General features: G+C 35.5%; 1 protein-coding gene across 3 annotated transcripts in view; it reads right to left on the minus strand.

Annotated features, from left to right (window-relative positions):
- Positions 1-25,849, minus strand: part of TTC7B (tetratricopeptide repeat domain 7B) — a gene marked incomplete at both ends in the record, with an annotated part of 122,961 nt that overhangs the window by 46,349 nt on the left and 50,763 nt on the right. For all 3 annotated transcript variants that reach the window (XM_079536814.1, XM_079536813.1, XM_079536815.1), the window contains 7 exons: positions 10,002-10,162; positions 11,539-11,611; positions 14,090-14,147; positions 14,339-14,456; positions 15,795-15,899; positions 16,868-16,951; positions 22,322-22,459. In XM_079536814.1, the coding sequence (XP_079392940.1) occupies positions 10,002-10,162; positions 11,539-11,611; positions 14,090-14,147; positions 14,339-14,456; positions 15,795-15,899; positions 16,868-16,951; positions 22,322-22,459 (737 nt within the window). The remainder of the gene's footprint in view (positions 1-10,001; positions 10,163-11,538; positions 11,612-14,089; positions 14,148-14,338; positions 14,457-15,794; positions 15,900-16,867; positions 16,952-22,321; positions 22,460-25,849) is intronic.

Raw genomic sequence — 25,849 nt, forward strand, 5'->3', positions numbered from 1 at the left:
AAAGCCGTTAGTCAATTGGTATGCACATTTATAGACATCACAACATCTGGGAACAGATAATACACTAGAAAAGCACTAATTTAAAAGCAGATTTTAGTATGTTGCAAGATCAGAGAGCACAAAGCAGGAGGAGAAGACACAAATAAAACTGTTAGCCTACTTTCCATTTTTAAGCCCAGGTGTACTTCGGCATTTTATTCCAGTACAACCTCAATCATCCTAAGTGAAAAATTTATTTGATTGGTCATATGGTTTGCGTGGGAAGACTGAGAAGGGTGGGCATGTGTGAAAGCTCAGAACTTTCTTATCCCAAATACAAACTTGAAGGCTGTTAATAGCAACTGCAAACTGCCAGAGGGTTTTCTCAAGAACAAGAAATGATAGCGAGTGCTTCAGCACGCACAGTAGCTAAAGCTACAGCATTGCACCGAATGTCCTTTACAGAAAATACGCAGAGTATGAATCTAAAAGTCAATTCTATAGTGTGTGTGTTGCTGGGACTGAGAAGCAAAGGGAATACAGGTCACTGCATTAGTTAAGGGAATGAGAGCCTGCGGATAAGCAAGTGTAATAATGTCATATGGAGGCTCATCCGATGTTACAAAGCAATCACTCATGCTTTCCTCTTATAAGTAAATCACATTTTAGTATATGGGGATCTATATAAATCATTTAAAGTCACATTCCATTTGACAGAGTGCTGCTTTGTAGATAACACTTTAACTGTACCTATGTAACTGGAAGAAAAAACATTCAGGTCTGTCCACCATTTTACCCAGGAAAGAAGGAAAAAGAAGACAAGCAATGTCCTCTGCCCCTCAGACTGTCACATCTTTTCCATCCCTAACATCCCCCTCCCCAAAGCCAAACCATATCCAAAAATAACAGCAATGTATTTAATGCAACGTTTCCCATTTCTCTGTACTTTAAAACAAGGAAGTGTTTTTAACAGTATTTTTATTAAGAGTGTTAAAAAGGTTTTTGTGCATGTGGTTTTACTTCTTTTTTTTTTTACAGTGATTTTGAAGCATTTTACAAAATGTATGGAACATAGTAAGTTCACTTGCACTGAATTTACAAGTCATTTTAGAAACAAGGTGATTCTAATAAACATCTTATTGCAAACACTTTACAGATAAAACTAACTAACACTAATAGCTTTCAAAAGCATTTAAGACTTCCAGAAATGCCATAGGAGAGAGAAAATAATAGGTCTGCAAACCACTGAATGCTTGCAAGAGGTAAAAGAAGGATTTAGTGGGAGACAGAATGGGAGGAGATGTGATTATTAAGAAATGACTTAAACACACGTGTACAAAATAGCAGGAGTCTGTGCAACAAAAATATAAGAACCTGGACTAGTACACTACAGGACTCAAAGGAAAGACAGAAGGGAAATATTCATGCAAGAATTGAAGCAGTGCATCAGAATTCAATACTGTTCGTGCACCTGGAGCACATACAACATTATCCCTGCTTCTTACAAATTTCAGAAAACAAAAAGGGCCCAAATGGCTGCAGGTTTTCCAGTATAGAAACAATAAATTGAAAGTATGATGGGAAAAGGAAAACACTCATAATTTTGTGAAAGGGTAGGCAACAGTATCTAATGCCAAGATATACTAAACATATGTGTGTGTGTGTGTTTATAAAAGAAGTACCATAGTGTAGGATTACTCACATGCTAAAGCAAAAATAATCTTTTGAACAATAATGCTTGCATATATAAAATCATAGAGAGCAGCTCTCCTGTAACTGTGAAATATTTTGACTATAAATCAAAGAATAACTAAGACATTTTACAAAAGTCAAACGAGCTGTTAAGAGAAAAATGAAAACATGCCAAATAAAGTTTTACTTAATGGATGGCTAACGAAGAGATGAAAAAGAAAGAAAGCAAAGGGCAGAAGCAATACTGTGAGATGAACAGATCTCTCTAGCTTAATTCCTCTGAGTTCTCTATAAACATTAGTGGAGAAATGAGTCAATAACTAGATGAGCAAGCAGCTCAGATATAAGTATTATCAGGAAGGTTTATGAAACCATGAGGTACATCATCCGAAAAAGGATTTTCTTGTAAGGCCAACTTAAAGCATCTGTGGAAACAACTGCCCTGGAACACAGCCCACTTTACTGACACTCCAATTACGGAGTCAAAAGCTTCAGAAGGAATAGTCCTGGTAATTTTCACACACATTTTTACTACACTGTCAAAATTGAGAATGATGAAAATCAATCTGTACATTTTATAAGAGTATCAAACCATTTAGCTCTGTCTGTTTGTAAGAGGCTAATGTTTAAATTAGTGGCACAGAGCAGAACAAATCTCATGGTGGAACAGCACTGATAGCTAAGAATGCAAGTAGTGAGGAATAGACAATATTCATGAAGTGTGGAATGGTATCTGTCAGCAATGTGTGAAACTGGAACAAACAGACACAAAGAGAAATCTGCTTGGGTCAGATCCTTTGGGGAAGAAAAGTAGGTAAAACAGGCTAGGTTTTGTTAAAGATATGTGACTAGGAAGACATTTCGGCATCACTGTTTGATATGGATGTAGATCTTTAGATAAAAACAAAGGGAACTGCATCATTTTAGGAGAATAATTATCCAGACAAAATTGAGAACAAATCGAACTCCTAAGTGAAAAGGCTTTATTATTCTTGGAGCTAATGGCTGATCAATTTACTAAATAGTTAGTGAAGCAGGAAATGACTCCATTACTTTAAGACTGATCTCACTAGCTAATGAGGACATTATAAGACAGCCACTCATAAGCTAATCCATACATTGCTGGATTTTTCTTCAAGCAAAGAGTGAGAAGTCTCAAATGGGTTTATAACCAGATCTTTGAATATTAACAGGATGTGCTGAAATAATGCAATAGCAAAGGTTAGCAAAGGTTAGCAAAGATATCTATGATACAGAGAAGTCTGGACTTTAACAGAAAAGTGTTACAACACTTAAGGATTTGCATCTCAAGTTGAAGGGGTAAAACCCAATGCTTGACAGATCAATCATCAATAACTGTACCAGTAAGATACCAGAAACCTGTAGGGATTCTACAAAGAACAGCAGGAGACAAATGGGGGAAGAGAAAAATCAATAAAGAAAACTACATCTTTGGTACACACTAAAAGGTAAAGCTAAAGTAGGGATATTAAACAACAACAAAAAAAATTAGTCTTTAAAGGCATTTTTGTACCTAAGTAGGTTATAAAAATAATATTCAGGAATAAATACCCTGCCACCATAATCCTTACTTTTGTCATCTCTGACGTAAAAACAAAAATATATAGGGAACGGGAACACTTTAAACTAGAAGAAAACTAACGCATTCAAAAATAGTCCTTTTCCCAGTGTTTTCTCAGAAGAATCCCAGAAGATTTCAGGCAGTAAAAATGTTTAAGAAAATATCGTGTCTGTGAGTATAACGATTGAAGAACAGCAGCTGTATTGCTGGTGTTCTTTTAAGAGAAGGTAGACAGATCATTACAATTTTAATCACACGCAGAAAATTATACAAAAAAGAAAAAATAAGACAGTACAGGAAGGACGTGGAGCTCTTGCAGTAGGTCCAGAGGAGGGCCACTAAGATGATCAGAGGACTGGAGCACCTCTCCTATGAGGAAAGACTGAGGGCTTGTTTAGCTTGAAAAAGAAAAGACTCCAGGGAAACCTCATTGTGGCCTTTCCATATTTGAAATGAGGGTGTAAACAGGAAGGGGAATGGCTGCTTATGAGGGTGGATAGTGATAGGACAAGGGGAATGGTTTTAAACTGAGACAGGGGAGGTTTAGATTAGATATTAGGAGTAAGGGTGGTGACGCACTGGAACAGGTTGCCCAAGGAGGTTGTGGATGCCCCATCCCTGGAGGTATTCAAGGCCAGGCTGGATGTGGCTCTGAGCAGCCTGGTCTGGTGGTTGGCGACCCTGCACACAGCAGGGGGTTGAAACTAGATGATCATTGTGGTCCTTTTCAACCCAGGCTGTTCCGATTCTGTGATCAAATAACATTGAAACAACAATGAAAAAACAGATCATCATGCACACTCAGTAAAGAAAGACTGGAGAAAACAGTCTGGGTAAAAGTTATTCCAAACCAGAGGTGCCTAACAGCCAACTTCATCAAGGTGAGGCTACAGTCAAGAGGGCAGATGTAATTTTGGAATGCAGTAGCTGAAGCAGAAACAGAAAGAAACAGCCTTTCTACAATACCCTTGTGAGGCCACATCTGGAATGCTATAATAATTCTCGTTATAACAGTTACATACACAAAATTTCAAATTGGAGCAGCTGCAGAGAAAGGCTGTGAGGGTTATCAGCTGACTGGAGACTGCAGAGCATGAAAAATATTTAATGTAGTCAGTCTACCAAAACAAAAGAGGTACAATTTCTACATACAAATACAGATGGGACAAGCACCATAGAGGGAAAGCACAGTTCACCTAGAGGACAGTGTTTCCACAAAAAGCTAGTATGTATAAAAGCAATACAGATTAATAGAACACTGAAGACGGAAATCAATTCTTCTATCATTAAAAATGAAATTGAAGAACGGAATGCTTCCTCGGTTTGCTTTCGATAGACTGTAGAAGAGATGGGGAAAAATGTTTAACTGTTCTTAAAACACCTCACGAAAAGCATTACAAAAGTAATGCCTCCTATTTTGTTGTGGTATGGCCTCCATTGCACTCTTTGAACTATGTTTCCCTGTATATTTATTCACAGTGCAGTAGCACTGTTTCTCAGCAGACAGAAGCAGTAGTCAATCCCGCGATGTTTGGTAGACATAATACATGAAGTATCCCATCTTAGGAACACAATGTCCTTACAAAAATGCAAATCCGTAAACTATAATGAAGATAGTTTCTGACTAAAGCCAGAACAAATTAGTTATACTTGAAAACTTTCTGGTTTCCTGTCTTCAACAGCCTACAGCAGCTAGTTCATAACCCAAACTAGGACTCCGTCAATCAAGTTTCAGAGGAGTATCTACAGCCTAGCCATGCCGAGCAAATATAACAGTCAAGAATAATGCCCTAAGGATAATGACAAATCTGTTACATAAAAGAATATCTGCCTATCAACAGCTCCTTGGTTAGTCAACCAGTTGGTAAAAGCACATAATAACAGCTAATACAAAGCACACACAACAGACAAACAAAGACATTATGGAAAGAAAAAACAGAAGCACTGGTGCTCCCTGCAACTCCCTGAGAAGGGGAAGCAGAGGAAGGCAGGGGGCTCTGTGCCTGGGAATCAATGGCAGGATGGGAACAACAAAGAGCTCAGACTGGATATTTGGAATATTTATTTACTGTGAGGGTGGTCAGACAATGGCACAGGCTTCCAAAGTGAGGTGGTTAATGCCTCATGCCTGTCAGTGTTCAAAAGGCATTTGAATAATGGCCTCATTAATATGCTTGAATGTGTGGTTATCCCTGAAGTGGTCAGGCAGTTGGATCCGATGATCTTTGTAAGGTCCCTTCCAACTAAACTACGCTATGCTATTCATGACTAAGAACTAAAAACTTCGAGACTTACAGAAATATCATTCCTGAGAACAAACTTATGCCCAAAACAGAAAAGACCAAAATTAAATGGATTTGAAAAAACTTTGTGTCGGAAGTTGACAAGGATGCATACAACAGCCTTCCCAGACACATGACTTTGGCAAGGCCAACAGGTGACTGCTCTTTGTCCATTCATATATTACTGCACTTTTCTCAAAGAATTCCCCGTGCTCTACTTATCAAGAAAAAAAAAAAAGTGCCAGTTCATCCAACATCACACATAACAGTGCAATTATTCCCAACCTTGGCAAAATAAACTGGTGCAATCTATTCCCTCTAATTGATAAATACATCCCTCCCCCACAAAACAGCTATGAGTGTATCATCATACACTCCATGTACCAGTAGCTCTTATGTTATGCCTACTTGGACAACAAGAAATTTGCTAATCAATGATTTGCAATTCTGAGATATTTACTGTAGCTCTGGAGTCCTGCAGAGTCAGTAATGAAAGAGTTTAATACTTTTTAGTGAAGAATGATACACTGGCTTGATGCTTCTACGAAAGATTCTTGGAAGAAAAAAAAATAGCCCATCACACTTCAACAAATGTAAATGTTTAAACTGTGAACTTAATCTTTAGCTGTCTTCAAACCTGTTACCATATGTCTTTCCTTTTTGAGCGTACTTAACATTAAAATATCATGCTTACACTCCTCAAATAACCCATCTGCTGTTTCCTACTTCTCCTACTTCAAAAGTTTGTCAGCTGTTATCCATTGCAGTTCTCAATTTTCAGCATAAAATTATCAATTAATATTCAATATTTATTTTGCTTTGTTACACTAATTTCAGGCACAATACTTATCTTTAACTGCACCAACACTTGAAATAATGACAGAGAACCTAAAAAAGCTAAGACAAAAAAACAGTATCATAAATGTGTCACCTAGCCTTGTCACTCTTTATTGAAAAACTACTTTTGACTAATCATGAGGTAGAACAGAAGTGTTATTTCAAGATTTCATACCAGTGGGAAAAAAAAAAAGCACTACGATTTAGGCTCACAACAAGGGTAAAAAGACAAGAAAGTGTCATGGAAAGGAGGTCACTAATAGGCTCCTCAACATAGACCTGTGCATGAGATATAAAAGTTAATTATGGAGCAGTGCTCACTTATAAAAAGCCAGAAATCTCTTAGCAACTGAAGGATTGGATTTACTTCCAAAATGTTCTCTTCCCAAGAAATTTAGGCATTGTTTATTTAACCAATATGCTTCTCACCAACACAAAGTGTCCAAAGCATTTTGGCTTTTCTCTGTCAGAAACAGAGTTCAAAACATTAACTCAGTATATTAGCTTGACCTTAAAATAACTAAGTATAGCTATTACCTTGGGTTTTACCAATGAACTGTAAGAGTTATATGCCCTGTTGGTTTAACTGCAAAGATGCAGTTATCACAAGTAGTGCTCCATAGCTGATGTTGAGGGAAATAAATGGAGGGACGACAAGTACCCCCAGTATCAACGCAACTCAACAAGCTTGCATCATACTGAATACACCTTCAGACTGTAATGCACACCTCTAGGACTGCTTATATACTTAAAGTAACCATTATCTTGAAATAAATAAAATTTAAGGCAAATCCAAACAGCAAAAAACTCACTACCTACAACCTCATAGTTAACTACTTTAGTAGTTTAGGATATACTGTGGCTCCTTCTAGCCTGCTCTCATATTTTTCTTGTTTTCAAGAGGGTCACCTCACCAGTCTTCTGTAGAGTTTGATGGCTAGGACTCAGCATCATCTGTGGCTATAAATCCTGCCAGATGAAGGAGAACTGAACTTTGCATTTCTACTGCAAGGACAAGTTGTCTAATAAAATATGGGAAGTCATAACTTCTGAAGTTACACCTCTGATGAATTCAAATGCCTTAGGACCTGACTGAGATTAACTATCTGGATTTTTTTGGTGCTGGCACCTTACTCTTACCATTTCATCAGAGCAAGGTACTCAGTCTCGTTCACAGTAAACTTACAGTATACAGTAAGTTTGAGTGAACAGTGCTAGAGTTACTCAGCAGATATCTTGTATTTGACTATTTCTAGAAAACATTAGTACATACCTATTTCACTTTTACAGGTTTATTATGTTTTCTCCAATAGTTTGTTCCCTTACTCCTTAAGGTCTCAGCCCAGACTGCAAATTTATGCTGACAATATAATGGACAAAGAAAGAACACTTAACTGTCTTTTGAAAAATAAATCTATATCTTGCTATTAACAGCACAGTGTGACATTTGTTAATGTCTTCCATTCCTTTAGATTAAGATGGGGCAGAACTCTTTGGCTCTGTTAAATTCCTTTCTGTATTAGGTCCTTTCTGACCTAAAGATGAATGGAGCCAGATGGTAATCTAATCAAGTTATACTTGCTTAGCAACTTTCAAGCCCTATAGTACAGGAAAATTAATAATAATTTAAGATATGATGGTATGCCCACAGTATTCTTCAAATGCTGAACATGAAACAATTCTGGCAATAGCAGCTCTAAAAGGTTAAAAACTGACACATAACACATTTATTAAGTGATTACAACAGGAAAATGCTTTAAAATATCCATTTCTCAGAGTATGTTCTATTATTTCTTTACACGTGTAGAATTTCACAAATACAGAGCATTAATAAGCTTTTGAAAATTTAGAATCTTTTCACCAAAATAGAACATACAGCTGTGAGGAGGGCACAGGAACACTCAGAGAAAAAATGCAAGTATACCATGCAGAGGTAGATGGATAAGAATAACAACAAAAGAAGAAACACAAAACACAAGCATTGTGTTTTACTTCAGTGTTTTCCAAGTACAGTGATTCATTACACTGTGAATCTACAAATTATACAAATTTTGCATAAAACCGTGATAATGGATATTGACTAAATATAGAGAATACCAAGAAAAGCCTTGCACTTTGCAGGGGTTCAGACATAACTGAAAGACTAAAGGCAAAATATGATGATATTTGAAATTTTTACAAAAGCCAATGAATATAACAGGAAATAATCAAAAGTTTAACTAAAAATGAGCAAGCCTCAGATATACACAAGAGGATCACTTCTCAGTCTGCTAGGAAGTACTATGAGATCATATCTTATACAAAAGTTGCAGTCTAAGATAATAGACTCAAGAATAAACTAAGCATTTATGTTTTATATACACACACATACATATTAACAACTATATAAACAGCACCAGATATTGAGTGCAAGAACAGATTGTAAATTTGAGGTCGTGCTGATAAATCCTTACAAAAATAATCCAGTTACATGAAGAAGTCAATCCAAATTTATCTTATTGACCAGATGGGGCTGGCTGCTGTCAGCAACAACTGCAGAGAGCACACAGAGAATCTCAGTCATTACCTTGACTTCTTAGGAACCAGAATCAACCTGACAGCACTAAAGAGAAGATGCTAAAAGACTGTCCAGAAATGTATATTGAATTCTTCAGCAATTGTTGTTTATTTGATGGAAATGCTTATTAGAAAGATATTCCTCTCTACAGCTCCAGTAGGTTTTTAGGTAGTACACTATTTTACCATTGTGTTTGCACCATACAAGATGAACAATTTAGAACCACCGTTAGGAACCCGTATCATTCACATACACTTACATTATCAGAAAGATCAGAACTTTAGAAAGATCAGACAACTCAGGTAAAAGGCTTAGCCACAAAATGTAGTTATAAACATAAACAAGTACAGAGAGGACATTGACCATACATTTAAAGCCCATAAGTATGTTTTGAATGATCCTTTGTTTTCTCACTAAAACAGGGAGAACTGTAATTTCAGAAATACTTCTTCTAGATCATTAATGATTCTGAGAGAAATAGCAGCTTGTTCTTTGCAATTTACATCATCACTAAGTAGCAGAAGATGAACCAAAAACAGGTAGAAGATGACAGACTGCAGTGCTTTGATCATGTTTGTTTTTAAAAATGGTAGGATATGAAATTAGGTAGCTGATACTTCAATTTCCTCTCAAACCAGGATTTACTGGCAGAGATCCCTCAGAGTATAGACAGGTCTAGGAGAAAAATAGCTAGATAGTTCTGAAATTCTGAAATGAGTGGAAGCACCTAATGAGAACACAGTCAATTCATACACAAATAGATGAAGAGGAAAATGTGAAATAGCAGAAGGCTATAAAACTGTCAACTGTATCAACTGAGGTCCTGGTCAAATTTATGAAGAAAAAGGCAGCAATAATTCTTACAGACAACAAAAAGGTGGCATTCAACATCAAGGAATAGGATATTTGCTAATGTATTACAATCAGGGGAAAACAATATTGGGGGAAAAATAAGTAAAAAATAGACCAATTTCAAATCTATCCTCTCTCAAAATTAATGATATAAGAATATTAAAAAAAAAAAGAAAAAGAAAGAGGGAAAGCATACAAATTAAACATGACATTTACTCACATAAAATTTTCTGGGTATTCACTCAGGGCCATATCAATGATGTTCAGAGCATCATGGTAGTGTTTCTGGGCTGATAGCAAAAGTGCAAGGAGATGAAGAGAGTTGGCATCATCCCCTTGTAGCTGCAGAGCCTGACGAACATAACCCAAAGCTTCTGGTATCTGATAAAATCAACAGAAAGCAGAAAAAGAAAGCACTGTTAAAAAAAAAGTTTTTTATTAAAAAAGCATCTACTAGAAATATTGCTTAACACTTCATTACTTGCACCTAATGTTTTTATACTGTTCACCAAGATATCATGTTGAATTCTACTGACACCTTCAGAACATTACTCAGAAGTTTAAAAACAGACCCAAATGCTCAAAAATGAATTGTAAAAATTGAAAACTATATTAACTATGGAAAATAAGTTGCAATTTGAAAAAAAAAAAAACAACCCCCTTCACTCTAGCCCTTTAAAATGTTAACCTATATATAAATGAATACTTTTTTTTCAAATATTGACTGTATTTTTATATGATTTTTAAATATTTTATTTGTAATACACTAACAAAACGTACAGCTAGACTGCCACAGTAAATTCTCTTCACACAAAATTTCGCGATCTACTGTGGTACCTGTGTTTCCACTCGAAGTAAAGTGTTAAAACCAGGAAAACTAACTGAGCAACACCAGAAATGCAGAATTCAGAAATACAATCATAGCTTGCTACTTGAAGAACAGTACGTGATATTAACGGGGCAATCCATTTCACTCTGACTTTGCTTAACGTCTCTGCTGCTCATTAGCAATGAAAAGCAGTCACCAAGATTGTGTCAACTACCATTTACATAACTGCTACCCAAAATAAAATTGACAAAGGAAAGACTTATGTCAAATACAAAGCAATTTTGCATTATCCAAAATTCTTGTGATACCTGGTAGAACACTTATCTTCCTTACATTTAAGAGCTTTTCAAATTAAACTCAGCTTTGATCTTTTTTATAGCTTTAAAAGTCTTACTAGTTATCATTTTAAACATGTTTTGTAATTTTGTTCACAAACCTTCTACAAGCATTCTGAAAAGACACACATCTTAGCAGATGCTGCAGACTTGTGCATTATCTAAGATTCTCAAAAGCTAGATTCAGTAGTTTCATTCCCTTGATAATCTGTAAGCATAGTTTACGCGAAATAGACGTATTGTGTGGATGTGCTCTCAAATTTGAATTTTCTTGCTCTCTGCCCAGCAATATAAAGGCTGAAAAAAACAAAACAACTGAATTTCACATGTCTTATTTCTGATCCTAGGGCTGGAAATACTGTGGTAGAAGTCCAGAGAAGTATGAAAAACCAAAGGTGTTGAGAAAGAATATTTCCTTTTTTTCTATTAAAAAAAACTATACACACACACACACACATATATATACATGCATATATGCACAAAGAAAACCAGGATTTTATTGAAAAAAAAATCTTCACCTGTATCCAATCAGCAGATATAAGTCTTAAAGTTTAAGTGATAATGAGACGTTGCACCTTCAAAAGAGCACTAACCTGTCTGGATATGGCAAGCTGCAGTGCCAAGTAAAACGCTGCCAGATGATCTGTTGGAGACAAACTGTGAGCCCTGAAAAAAAAACAGAGAAACAAAACTGTAAATCTTTTATCCTATTAATACAGGTAAGAAATACATACATATTGTGAGGATGTGCTGTCAAAGACAAGAATGATACAATCTACAGGAGAATTACTCGAGCATTTGCATTAACCCTAATCAGGATAGTTCCGAAGCACAGAACTTGAAGACCAAGAGTAGCAAAGTAGATCTGAGATTTATTTCTTTAAACTCCCAAAGTTTAAGGACATTTTCAGCATACTAAGCCTCCTAGGAAGGCTCTGATTTTTTTTTTAATACTAAATTAGAAGAGTACTTTGCTATGTAGCAATGTAAAAGAAACCTATGTTGGATGGTTTATCATATACCTATGTTTGAAGGTCAGATGAAGAAAGCTATGCTGATGATTGTTTTATAAATAACTCCTGTTCAAAAAAAGCTTTTGTTGAGCTTTCCAATCTCAGCAGCGTTTCTGTGCTTATTAATTCCTGGAGTATTGGTAATTACTGTAGTTGCAAGTAACATAAATTACCAAAAGAAATAATATTTTTCCACATTTTTTGAAGTTTTCTTGTTTTATTTTGTTTTGTTTTTGTTTTGAGTGTTTAGGTCATAGAATCATAGAATTGCTCAGATTGGAAAAGACCTTCAATATCATCAAGTCCAACCACAACAAACCATATTACAACTGTAGGTCAGATTTGACTTGTTCGTATTGACACAAATCCCACAGAAAACAGTCCATACAGCCATTCCCCCTTCACAATAAGGTGCTTGCCTTTGAGCACAGGTATGGGTTTTTTGTTTTTCTTTTTGGGAGGAGTCAGGAAACTTTAACATAGATACAAAACAATTGATGACTGTACCCCAAAATTATGTGCATTAAACACTGGGCAGCACGAATGGAACTACATTTCAATGCATTCTTATAACGTAGGCTCAGGTAGAACTAGTATGTATAATAATCATCTTCAGAATATATAATCAGTCTTCTTTATAGGCAGAGAACAAAATCCTTTAGAATATATTACAATCACAAACCTTCTGCTTCTGAATTGTGCAATCGTGTCTTCTCAAGTCCAAAGAGATAACTCCAGTAGTTTAGCAACTGTATCAACACGTATCAATGTAGTTTAACTTACTAGGGGGCTGCTTCTTATTTTATTGAGTATTTCTTTAAAGAACCAGTGGTGGCTGCTGCAATTTCTTTTTGTTTTGTTTTCTTTTTCAATTCAAGAATCAATCAAGACTAAGTGACTCTGAAAAGGAGAGATTGGATCTTAAAGAGTACTAGTTCAGTCACCAAGCTTCAGCTAGTGACAGAATAAAGCTGTTACTATCTATCACAAATTTGGTGAGTTCTGTGAAACTTCAATTCACACCAGCCACAGGAAAAGCACTGAAAGTCTTCCAAAAGAAGCCAGTGAAACAAACACCCCCTCACCAGTGCAGAAAGATAGCAAAAAAAGCCTTCTCAAATGGCTAGTGAACCGGTGGCCTTGGAAACCAGCACTAAGTTCCCAGCAGAAACCTGTATTTCTTCAGGAATACATCCTTTATGTGAACAATTAAAGGCAAACAAACAAACAAAACAAACAAAAACCAACACCACAAAAATGAAATAAACAAAACCAACACTTTGACAAATCAAAATACTGATCCCAGTACAATCGCTTGATCTTTAAACTGTGTAGGAGATGAATGGAGAATTTCAATTTCTATCTCCTCAAAAAAAATATTCTTTAAATAAAGAACTGTGAGAGAAAGTGGGTATGATTCTGCTAAGTAGAGCATAATTTATTCGGAGCCGTAGCAAACTTTCAGTAACATCCTCTACCTAAATCATCAAAACAAACAACTAGCAACACCGTGATACATGCTGAAGCCTGTTTATCATTTGTAGAGTTCGAGCTGTTGATAATCAACTATTATCATATCCATCAGTATTACTTCCATGTAAAACACTTCAAAGATGGGTGCATTTGCGATGTCATTACCTACACTATTAAATCTCCACTTAAAAAATAATTATTTTCCTAACTTACTACTTGCACTTCACCTCTCATCCACAGCAGCAGGTCCTCAATCATTTTGCCTCTATAGGCATAAATTTCAAAAACCTGCTGTATAATCTAATCAGCAAGTACCTCTTCTAGAAACAGTCATATTGAACCATGACTTAAAACTTTGCACCATATCATTTTTCCCTTCTAGATCAGAACAGAATACTCCTTTAAGCAAATATTTTATACTACAGAATCATACAAGTGTCTTTAAAATGAAATAAAAGGAAATCCTTATGAATAGATTTTTACATTTCTGGCAGAAAACGATGGAATGAATGTTAAAGAAATACGTTCTGTGCTCATGAAGAATAATTCCCAGAGTCAAAAACCTAATTCCATAGTCTTTTACAAGTCCCTCTCCAACATAAAATAAAGCTTTTTCCTACATAAGCAGAATGAAATGAAAAGATTGATATCCACTCACCTCTGAAATGCAAGAAGAGCCTTTCTCTGCAAGACCTCTTGCATCCCTCGCAAAGATGCTGAAAAGGATATATTTAATCAGTGATGTACAAGATCAAGGGTTTACATTCCACATGCTTACCGAAGTAGTGATAATACATGGACTGAGAAAAGTGGTTGCACACAGAAGCTTAATATTAAGTTTAGCACTCTCTCGGTATCCTTCTTTAAGCAACATGAGAATTTCCAGATGTGTTTATTCTTATCTTACCATCAGTAGCCTGCAGACTGTAAGTCAATCCTAGTGCCAAGTATCCTTTTGCTTTGAACTCAGACGTTTTGTCTCCAAGATCAACAACTGTTTCGGCAAATCTTTCTGCTTCTTCCAACTGAAAATATTATAAAACATCCACATAAGTCTAAAAGTAGCTAAAGCTTACATAATGTGAAGAACGCACAGCATGTTTATTTACGCTTACCAAGAATGTCACGATCTCAGTCGTAGTCACTGTAAGGACTATTTTCCTTTTCATTAAACCTAGGTTTTCTTGCTAAATCAACAATATAGAATGCAGATTTAAGAATGCTGAAGCACTCACTCTTATGGTTGAGAGAAGGACTGGTACATAATGCCCAGACGCCGTGTTTTCAACTTTTAAAAAATAAAATGGCATTTCTGCTCTATATACCATCTACAATTTTTTGCACTTCATATTTAATCAGAGATTTTACTCTGTCAACCTTTTTTTTTTTAAAATGAAAATCAATTAAAAAAGCCATGATTCTACAACTCTGCAAAAAAAACATACAGCCATGCAGATCCCTGCATCACATACAACACTGCTAAATGTATTCAAACTCATAGACACATAAATGACCAGGGTTTTAACTGCATGCCCAGGCTACCATGCTATCCAACAGACTTGGAAAAAAAAAAAAAAAAGAAGTTTGAATCTGTGCTAGTAAATGTAAATCCTAAGTACAGCAAGTTACATATTGAGTCAATCCATAGGAAAACAATCAAAGAAGTAGAATCTATAGAATCTATGTTAATTACTAAGACGGTACTTTTGTCAGCCTGAACAAGTCCCATAACAACTACTGTGCTATTTTCTCAGTTTCTGATTGTGACCTTCCTTTTTTCTTCTCATCCTTTCTGAAATAATGTTCTTAAAGTTATATGTGTATTCTGAAATACCACATCTTCAATCACCTGAATGTTTTTCATACAGATACACTAATTTCAAGGCTATCTAAAACACAGGTAACACTTTTTAAAAAGACACTGCCCCTTCTAAGAGCTCATAAACACCAGCTATCTCCAAACATAGTATCAACAGTAGAGCATCTTGAAAAATTAAGAGAGGTTTGTCCTGTTCACTTCTCAAGATAGTTATTTTCCTCTTGCACAGAAGAAATAGAAGTCAGTTAAATTTTTCATCTCTGTATGCCAACACTTAAATTTGCAATTCACTTTAGATGTGTCTTAGATGAGTATCAAGATATGCTATGTGGTTAATCACAACCATTGCTGTCAAGTATTTTCAAGCCATACGAACAGGGATGCACATGTGCATACACTCATCTGAGATGTATCTTCAGTGATGATCTAGTAATCACTGTGCAAAAGTATCTGCTACATCTCTAATCCAACATTTTCTTGCATTTTAATGTCAGCTCTTGCTGAAAAAACAAACAAACAAACAAAAAACAGTGGCAAAGCTTACCCAGTGGAGAGATCCCATACAGAGCTTTGCAGCAAGGAGAGGAATAGTTGCATCATCTGGTTTCAAACGAATACATTCCTTCAAGACCTTAACAGCTCGAGCAGACTGTTAAAAACATTTTTCATTGAAATTACTAAAAGCATAACTATGTTTCACAGATATAAGATTCCCGTTTCCATTATTGTCTCTATTTTTCCCGTAAGCAAAGGAGCCAATACCAAACATTTTGCGAAAATGTGCCTCAACTCACGCAAGTGAAACACATGACTGTAATTGCTGCTCTCGTTTTTTTCCCTTATGAAATACGACTAAGCGTTCCAGCAGACATATTTGCTCAGAATACAATTTCAATAGGTACATTTAAAGGTTTGCTAGGCCTGCAAGCTCACAGCATTTCAGCAAGGCAAATGGAAGAGCCAGAATGCAGGCAGTCATAGATATGGTACAGGACTTTATAACAGACTGTCACTGCTCTTCTTTAATTTATTTTCCTCTATCCACTCAGAGTTCAAAATAGAATTTTAAGTGAACAGAGAATGGCAAGAATAATTAATCAAAAGGAACTGAAAATGGAAAACCATCTGATAACATCAGCCGTTAGTTTTAAGAATTAAAATAACATATCCCACTTCACTTGCATAGGATACTAAAACAACAGTAAAAAAAAAAAAAAAAGAAACACATAGAAATTCACAAAGGAAAAAGAACAGGAGCATCATGAATCAGCAATCATCTGTACCTTGGCATAAACTTGGTTCATCAAAACAGTACTTGAACAAAGACGTTCCTGGAAAATGTGTTCTGATACAAAACACTACTGTGTTTGTTTAACTTAGCTTAAGCTTGATGTCAAGACTGCTCTGACCATCAGCTTTCAGTCCTCATGAATTAGAAAATATTGAAAGGATTGTTACATCCTTTCTATAGCACCAGGCAAAATTCACAAATACAGTGAGTTGGATTATTTAAGGAATTATTTTCAAAAACACTGCAGATGAAAAATTATGAAAGTGCCAAACATTGTTATCAAAAGCCATAAAAAAAAAAAATCATATCCAAAAATTAAGACTTACTTTTCCTGCTGCCATCAAGGACAATGCAAATTGATACCAGAGATGGAATTCTTCAAACGCAAACTTCATGGCTCTTTCTAAACACTAGTTTTGAGGAGAACATTGTTTATTAAGGGCATATCTTTGATTATTAAGATATAGTAGTATAAAATTTCTTATAGATAAACACCTAAACCCCACATTATCACAAATTTGAATTATTTAAATAAGTGAAAACAGCTGACAGATTGCATATGGAAGGAAACAAACTTGAACAAAAACTTTATTTCTGATATAGTATATTTAAATATACCTATCTGCACTATCCTGCTTAGTTTGACAGAAAGAATGAGAGATTTCAGTCAGTTTACTCTCAAATGAAGGTATTGGGAGCAAAAGCTCCAAGAGGCAAGAGAAACATTAAATGCAAAGTAAAACTGTACATGGACACACACTGTAAATTGTGAACACTTGTCCAGCAGTGGCACCATACGTACTTATTAGTACTACTTAAGAGATGAGGGAAAGTTCACCCAGGAATATTATTTCTAAGAATTTTAACTTATCACACTAAATATTCTGCTGATTTTTTTTATTTAATAACTGAATGCCAATAGGAAATTCATTATTACTATACTAGATTTAGTATATTACATTACCATTATATGTTAACTTTGAAGGTTTCATATCCGCAGCTGTCAGTAAGAAAAATTTCATTTTGCTATACTCAGTTTAACTAATCAGATCAGGTCCAAAGAGTTGAAAGGTTGAATATTTCTCTGGATTAAACTGTTTTAGCAATGAACTTTCCAGTCTGCAAAGTCCAATTAAGGAAGCAGCTTTTCTGCTCTAATAGTTATAATATGTATGTTATATAGCAATAGCATGAATTATTTTTTGCATTCAGACTCTGGAAGAACAGACAGTTAAGTAGTGTACTGCTATATAACAACAAGAGTTGAAGCAAAGAATAGCTCTAAGGATGAAAAACAAAAGAAAATATGTATATGTATGTATGCATATCTAATGTCAGCTATAATTTTTCCTACTATACAGTGTTCAGCATCAAGACTATTTCTAAACAGTATTTTTATTAAATGACAATACAGGGACAGAAGTTTCCTAAAACAAACCCTTTCTAAGTGTTTAAAATGTTCATAATTAGTATTTATGTGTATCAGGTTAAATATCTATTAAGACAATGCATTGATTTTTTTTTCATCATTGGAAGTTAAAAGAACAGAAATCAAATAAGCTGCATGTGGATTCATTTCCTATTACTTTGGATATTTGACAGAGATGTCCAGGTGAGGCACAATCCACCACCTCCACGCATGGAGCTGGCACAAAACAGCAGTTGCTAAACCTGTCTCTATCTCCACTGATTAGAACAACTGTAGTCCTCACCTGAGTGCTTCTAAATGAAGAAGGATGAATTCAACCTTATGTGTTTCAAATACTCTTTTTTTTCTTTTTTTGCTTAATTGAAAATTAATTGCCCATTTTAACTGATGGAAGATTGCATCTGAAGTTGTAGAATTTGATAGTAACAAAATAATAAAAACAAAGTATAAGAACAAAGAATGCAAAGGTATTCCATTTGTAGAGAATTCTAGGACTGTGTTGCAGCATACTAATTAATGAACTATGTACTGCTCTTTGCTGTCCAGCCTCCAGATCACTGCTGTTCCAAAACACTCTCATGCTAGTGAGACACGACTCTGACAAAGTGAGAGCAGATAGTGACATGCTGGACAGGAGCTCTTTGCTAACAGCACTTGGCAATTCAGTCACATACTTGTCTTTGACTACAAAAATAGTGTGGCAGTTAGAAAAACAAATACTTTAACCACATTTTACTGTGCCTAACATCCATTCTGGAAGCATTAACACAACTTCATTTAGAAGCAATCCTGCTGGATGATATTAAGGACAAGAGGGTATTTCATCACAGACAACACCTCAACACCAAAGGTCTCTATCTTTGCTTTTCTGAGTTTGCCTTAGAAATATATTTAACTCTCTATCATCAACTGCTTTTCTTTTCTTTAGGGATCTTGAGCAAAAGGAAGAGAGTGACAATGACAATGAGGAAGTGAGGAAGAACTACATAAAACAGAGAATTCTGCCTCTCATTTATCTGACTTATGGTGCTTCTTGACTGATCTTAAAGCATTGAAGGACTTTCCAGTGAATGGAAATTAAAGAATCAGTTTAACCTAATATTTAGGTTGTGCTCATGTAGAAATAAGCTAGTCAACACCTAGAAAATTTAACTAATGCTCGATTTGAATAACAATAATAATAATAGTAAACTATCTATGACAACTGAAGCAAGAAAAATCAAATCAATGATTCTGGCCACTACGTAAACATATCAGATGAGAATTATTAATGCTTTGGAAGAAATGGCTGGAAAGCACCATAAACTATGAATACTAATTCTGAGTCTGACCACTTAGGGAAACAAGATCTATTATTTCCTTAACAGTTTTGTCCCTCCCTTTTAAACTCCTGCATACTTCACAAAGGTAAGAAGCCAGTAGGAGATGGACCTACAAAAGATTCTTGCTTGATAACAGAAATAAATATCCACAACAGTTCTGGACATCAGAGAATCTGCAAAAGGATAAGCTCTTTAAAAATCCTCAGCTACAGGAAGATATCACAGACATACTCCTTTAAGTCTAAAATAAATTGGGATTCATGAATTCCAGGATACCATAACTATTTTCTATACCTTTGAATTAGGAAGAGTCTGCCTTGTTAGCAAGAATCTGCCCTGTTAGGAAAATCCCCAAAAAAAGGAAAGTATCATACACCAACATATGAAAGGGTTTTCCAGATGGCTTGAGCAAGCACTGCCTGAGAGCCTTTATTTCAACACAACTCCAGTAGTACTGTCTAAGAAGAAAACGTTTGAAACTAAAAGGTTGGTTACATACTTGACTATTCTCTATAAGATTTTACAATCTTATAGATATAAGGTAGATATAGATATAGATAAAGATGTAGATATAATCTTATATATATATAAGGTTGCATGGTCTTTTCTTCATTATTTCACAAAACTATTAGTACAGGGCAAGAGTTGTAAGCACTGTATATGTATTACATTTACATAGGTGATCTATCCATCAACATGAAAACCTTGTAAAAGGAGCGTTTCTGCACTAAGAAATCCCAAATTCAAAGCAATTGACTTCATGAAGGTGTCAATAAGAAATACATAACAAGTCATAGTACCGTGGAAAACTGAAAGTTAACTTTCAAGATAACGGCAACCAACTTAAGCAGTTGAACATTTAGCATAATCCCTCTCCTGAAAGGCAGAAATGTAGCTCTTGATACGGAGAAATTACCATATGGACAGGTAATATTGAAAGCATTACTGAATTCTGTTGTTCAGCATTATAGTCTTCTAAAAGAAACGTGCTTGAAGCTAGAGATTTGAAAGATGAGTATCTAGGAAAATTTCTGGTCTGGAAAATTTCTTCCCTGGTAGGACATTGATAAAGTCCAACATGTCATATCCTAAGAAGCTTAAAAAACAATCTGAAGACAGCCTGATTTCCTGTCTTTAAGAAGAGATTTATGACAGCAGAAAGTTCTTTGATCTAGTTAAAAAAACCATAACTGAAAGCCTATTGTGTACAAACTCCATAATTAAATAACCTCTCCTCAACCATGACTCAGCATTAGAATAGTAGAATAACTTACTAGAATAACACAGATGTGACAAATTTTTGCTCATTTAATGTTCTTGCATTGTATTTTTTTCTATAAGTAATCAGCTACAACTTAACCAGAAGATTAAAAAAATACTAGAACTGGTCAATTTCCACAGTTAGATAGACTAATGGTGTTTTCTGACATGCAGCTGCAACTGCTCCACTAGAACAATCATCACTAACTCAAAGAGAATAAAGCTGGCAAAAAAAATTACATTCCTGTTACATAACTTAGCAATGTTATGTTAACACTTCTGAATTTGCATTGAATGTAATGCTTATAAAAGCTGCAGACTCCGGGTCACAGGATCTAAGGGCAAGTCACTCTCCAACCACTCACTGAGCTGTAACGACCTCTTAAAGTTTATGCTTTCTTTGTTCTTTCGATGACAAGACCTGGAACAAATTGGGTGTTCTGATCATTCCCTGACAAGTTCCTGCTGGAGTTGCTTGTATCCAGAGTATCTGTATGCAAAATAAGAATTGCCACTTGGACCAGGTCTTCATAACATGATTATGTTCTACTGTAGGATCAGAGTCTCTGTGAACTTTCATATTCTTTAGATTCAGAAAAGACCTTCTATTGTACTAACGCACAACATGCAACTATAAAATGCTTTCAAGAGGAAGAACACTCAAATTCAGAACTTGATATCATAGTGTCACTATCAACATACATCAGAAAAAGACTTTCATGAGTGAACTTTCATTATTAAAAATAGTTTTATTTTTATCCTATTAGAATAATTCTGTATTAAAGTGAACAGATATGATTTCTAAATAAGTCAATCCCTGAGTATGCCTGCTTACCACACATGCTGAAGTATTCCTTCTGGACACCACTAACTAATACTCGTCACTGACAGCATTCTGCTGCTGGGTAAGCATTGTTTTCAGTAGCAGGAGCTCTGCTTAGCCCAAAGAGTGGCTGGGCAGGTTGTTTCTCAGGTATGAAACAATACTTGAAAATTTCCTAAAAGTATTCAGTTGCCACAGTCTAACAAACACAAGACATTTGAGGCAGGGAATGCACTTTCCCACTGACCTAAAAAAGTAATACATTCCCCTTTATTAATTCCAAAATCATTTTAGAAACTATCAGGAAGTTGGAACACTCCAAATTTTATGAAATGTACAAGTCAGTCTTGTTTTGAAACAAAACCTCACAAATCCTTTTTCTAGGTATTAATACTGGTGACCTATCCATTAGAAAATATTTGAGGTGAGAAAAAGCCTCCAACCAGTAATATTTAGATCTTATTACAAATACACATTAATAAGGCTTATATTAATATATTCAAATAAATACAGTTTAAAAATTAAGTTTGGCATCCCCTTAACTTTGAAAGAGAATTCAAAATAAGAAGCAACTAAATCCTCCAGGCCAAGAGAAGTGGAAGAACCAAAAGGCAAAGGACTATAAACATTGTTTTCCTTGTAGTACCTCAGCACTGTCAGCTGAGCTATCTGACGTGCATCTATTTAAGCAGATCCATTCCTCGCCAACCAAAAAGCATGTGAATTGCTGCGCCATTAAACATTTCTCACATCTTTCAACATTTCTGTGCTTGAGAACCTTGTGAAAATTCAGACAGTACATAATGGGGGTTGAAACTACCCATTATTTATACAGTAGTATATGAAAGAATCCTTTATTTGTTTAACCCTAATGTACTAATACAATTAATAAGATTAACAGAAAAAAAACAAAGACACAGTTCTATCATGGACGCTATGGACAAACCTCTGAGAGCATTTCATATTGGCCTCTTCTTCCCAAGGCTATAGTAAGCAAATCATATACTACAGATGCACTTTGCAAACTGATGATACGATCATTTTTGTGTTCTGGTATTCTGCTTAGAACAGCATCACGGTTAGCCTGAAACATAACAAAAAGAAATCAAGTCAGACATTGAATTCAGCCTTAATCTTGCTCAAATAACTATTATTATGATCAGATTGACTGTCAACAGCTGGCATAGGTGATACAGAGAGAAAGTACCAGTTACTGATTTATAGACAGCCTCAATCACTTTAGCTGAAAGATTTGGGTTTCTACACATATTTACTTTTCATTACTTGATTCTAATTACATAAATTATGAGAGTTCTCAGAAACCAAAGACAGTATGTTTTAAAATATAATGTATATTCATCTTCTAAAATTTAATTTATTGTTTTGTAGGCAAGTAAAACATATGAGAAGAATCTTCAAATCTTCTACTTCATCTTTTTGTGAAATGAACCAATCAATTTCTTTTGTCTTCGTGACATTATGACACTACCTTCTCACTTGCCCAGATTAACCATGCAATCGCCTTCAGGAATTATTAATGAGAAATGAAAACTGCCCGTTGTTCCAAGCACAGGTTCAGACTCAGCTCTTGTTTGCAATACATCTTTGTACTTTCAAGACTTCTGTGAAATGCACATCCCAAGTCTAAGCCCTTGCTTTGTCTTTTCAGAAGGGCATAAATTAAACTAGAGCTGGTTAAATGAGTTGACCATATTCAAAAAGAAATCCTGCCAAAGAGCAAAAAACAAAATTCAAGTTTCCCAGGAGCTAATGCTCATTTACTCAGTATTTCTCCACCTATACCATCAACTCTCTGAAAATATGTTATCTTGACATCTTCTCCATTTCCAGATTTTTTGATTGTTAATATTCCTACTGACAAAAGTGCTATTATATTTGGTTGCTTGAAGTCAGCCAGTCCTCCTCTCTCTTCACCTCTCCTCTGCCTTTTCTTTTTCTTTTTTTTTTAATTACACATGGTATGGCCTCCCTTATACGTTTATTTAAATACATTAAATTAAAATGGAGAGTTTGTTTCATCCCTTTTTCAGAGGGGAGGAGTAACACATATCAAGCACACATAAATTTTTTTTTTGCTATAATAGGAAAACATTTTATGCTCTGGTCATACTAAAAACATAAATCTTTAAAATCAGTGCAGTTAAATACAGAAAGAAAATTTCAAGGAGATACTCAGAGTATAAAATGCGCAGACATTTCAAGATTTATCAGCTGAACAATCCACAGACTGACTGGTTTGAACTTCATTCCCCCTATCCCCCCCCTTCCAACCCGAAACAGGCACAGTGCTTTCTTCTGATCAAGATGACTTTGGCTTTTTCTTTCCACACTGCATAAATACTTAGTCAGATTCAAGAACTTCTTCCTTTTTAACTCCACATTTAAACACTGATTCAATTCCTTTCCTTGCAAGCACAGAACAAGCCCTAAACTAACACTTCCAAAAAAACGGGTGGCAATGCCAAAGCAGTATTATGGGACAGGATGCCTTGTAAGTTTTAATTGCTATATATCTGAACAGTAATTTTCTGCATAATCGTAACAGTTCAACGTACTTAAAACTTTAAGTTCTCAGTGTTTCAGAACTGCTAAAGTCTCAGACACAATTAAGTGAAAATTAATTAAGTTGCAGTATGCTACACTTACCCTATACACGCTTTAAGCCCGAAGCAAATATGAGTAGAATAACTTTGTTCTCTTGCATGAGCTGAGATAAACACATACGGTGAGGTGTGGGAGGTGTTCATTCAAGCAAAGGCTACCCAGCAACTAGTAGTGTGCTTCAGGGAGCGACACTGGATTCAATCCTGTCCAACATCTTCATTAACAACCTGGATGATGGAGTGTAATGTGCTCTCACAGCAAGTTTACTGTTACAAAATTAGGAGGTGGATCTACTAATGGGTTGTGCTACTTACTATTTAGAGGGACCTAGACAGGCTGGCAAAATGGGCTCACAGGAACCTCTTCAAATTCAAAGCCTTAGTGATGCTAAGTTGGAAAGTGGATGCTCAGTGACAGGACAAGAGGAAGTGGGCACAAACGGAAACAGAAGGTTGCCTCCAAACACTAGGAAACACTTTCTCTGTTGACTGTAATGGTGATTGAACACTGGAATGAGTTGCTCAGAGTGACTGAGGATACTCCATCTTTGCAGATATTCAAAAGCCATGGTACTGGGAAACCTACAGATGGCTTTGCCTGAGCACGGGACTGGACAAAATGACCTCCAGAGTTCACTTCCAACCTCAACCACTCTTGATTCTGTTACTATAGCTCAGCTGACATTCAGCAACAAGTACTGCCATTGTAACTTGAAGTTCCCAGCCCTTCAGATTCTACCTTTCTACAAATTCAAACTTGGGTAAGAAGAGGCTGATCTACAGTTTGTAGGTGTAACAGCTAAAATACAAGAACGTCTTACAATAAGTGATGGCAGGGTTGCAGCTGACTTTCCTCATTACACACGACAGTAAACTGCAGCAGCAGTCATGTGGCTAAAAGACATTTTGTACTCTGAAATGTACCTACAAGAGAATTAGAATACTTAAAAAGCACATAACTATCTTTCCCACATCATTTCTTTCATAAGTATTACAATTCAAATCTTACCCACTAAAGCATCCATTCTGAATTCAGAAATTAAGGGAACTCAATTTTCTGGATATATGTTGCACTAGATCTAATGCAAATAAGAAGTGATGATGTTAGAGTGTATTACTTCCCTGATACTAGAAGTATGATTTGGGGGTTATGTGCACAGTGATGTGAATGTTCTTATTTACACAAAATGTTACTTCTATGTGACGCTCATTCTGTTCTTCAGTATTTTCTTAAATAATTTCATAAAGGAGAGAAGTTCTGAAGCCTTGTGTTTTTAATAATTCACAAGTAAAAGATCATACTATATTGATAATACAAGACCATGTCTAAATACTAATGTTTCATGAGTCTTTTGTAATCATTTCTTACTCACATACCAATTTGAAAATGATGAGTCACATTGTTCTTTAAAACTACTGCAGGTAGAGTTAGCACACAGTGCTGAACAAAGAGCTCTTAACTCTCAGGAAGCAACTCTCACAAAGACAAGTTTGAAGCGATAAATATTTTTAAGGCTAACACTTGTGCCTCAGATAACTTGCAATAATTACTTGTCAATAAAGAGATTACTGAAAGTTTGCTAAGAGTGTAATGCTCTACCATGATAAGCATCCAATTTAGACAGATCTAATTCATAAAGGAAAAGTTGTAAGTTACCTGAAAGAAGAGCTAAAAAAGCATTATGTTAAGGATCTTTTTGAATTCTTAGTGCTGATATGCAAGAAAGTACTCCAGCAAATACAGTAATCGATAGTCAGATGCTGCTGCAGTGGGCATGCTTCTGCTTCACACTGTGACTGCTGTTCACATTAGAATTCTTCTTTAGGTTGTCATAAGCTGCTCAAGCACC

This window comes from Tetrao urogallus (genome assembly GCF_951394365.1).
Source record: "Tetrao urogallus genome assembly, chromosome: 6".
NCBI lineage: Eukaryota > Metazoa > Chordata > Aves > Galliformes > Phasianidae > Tetrao > Tetrao urogallus.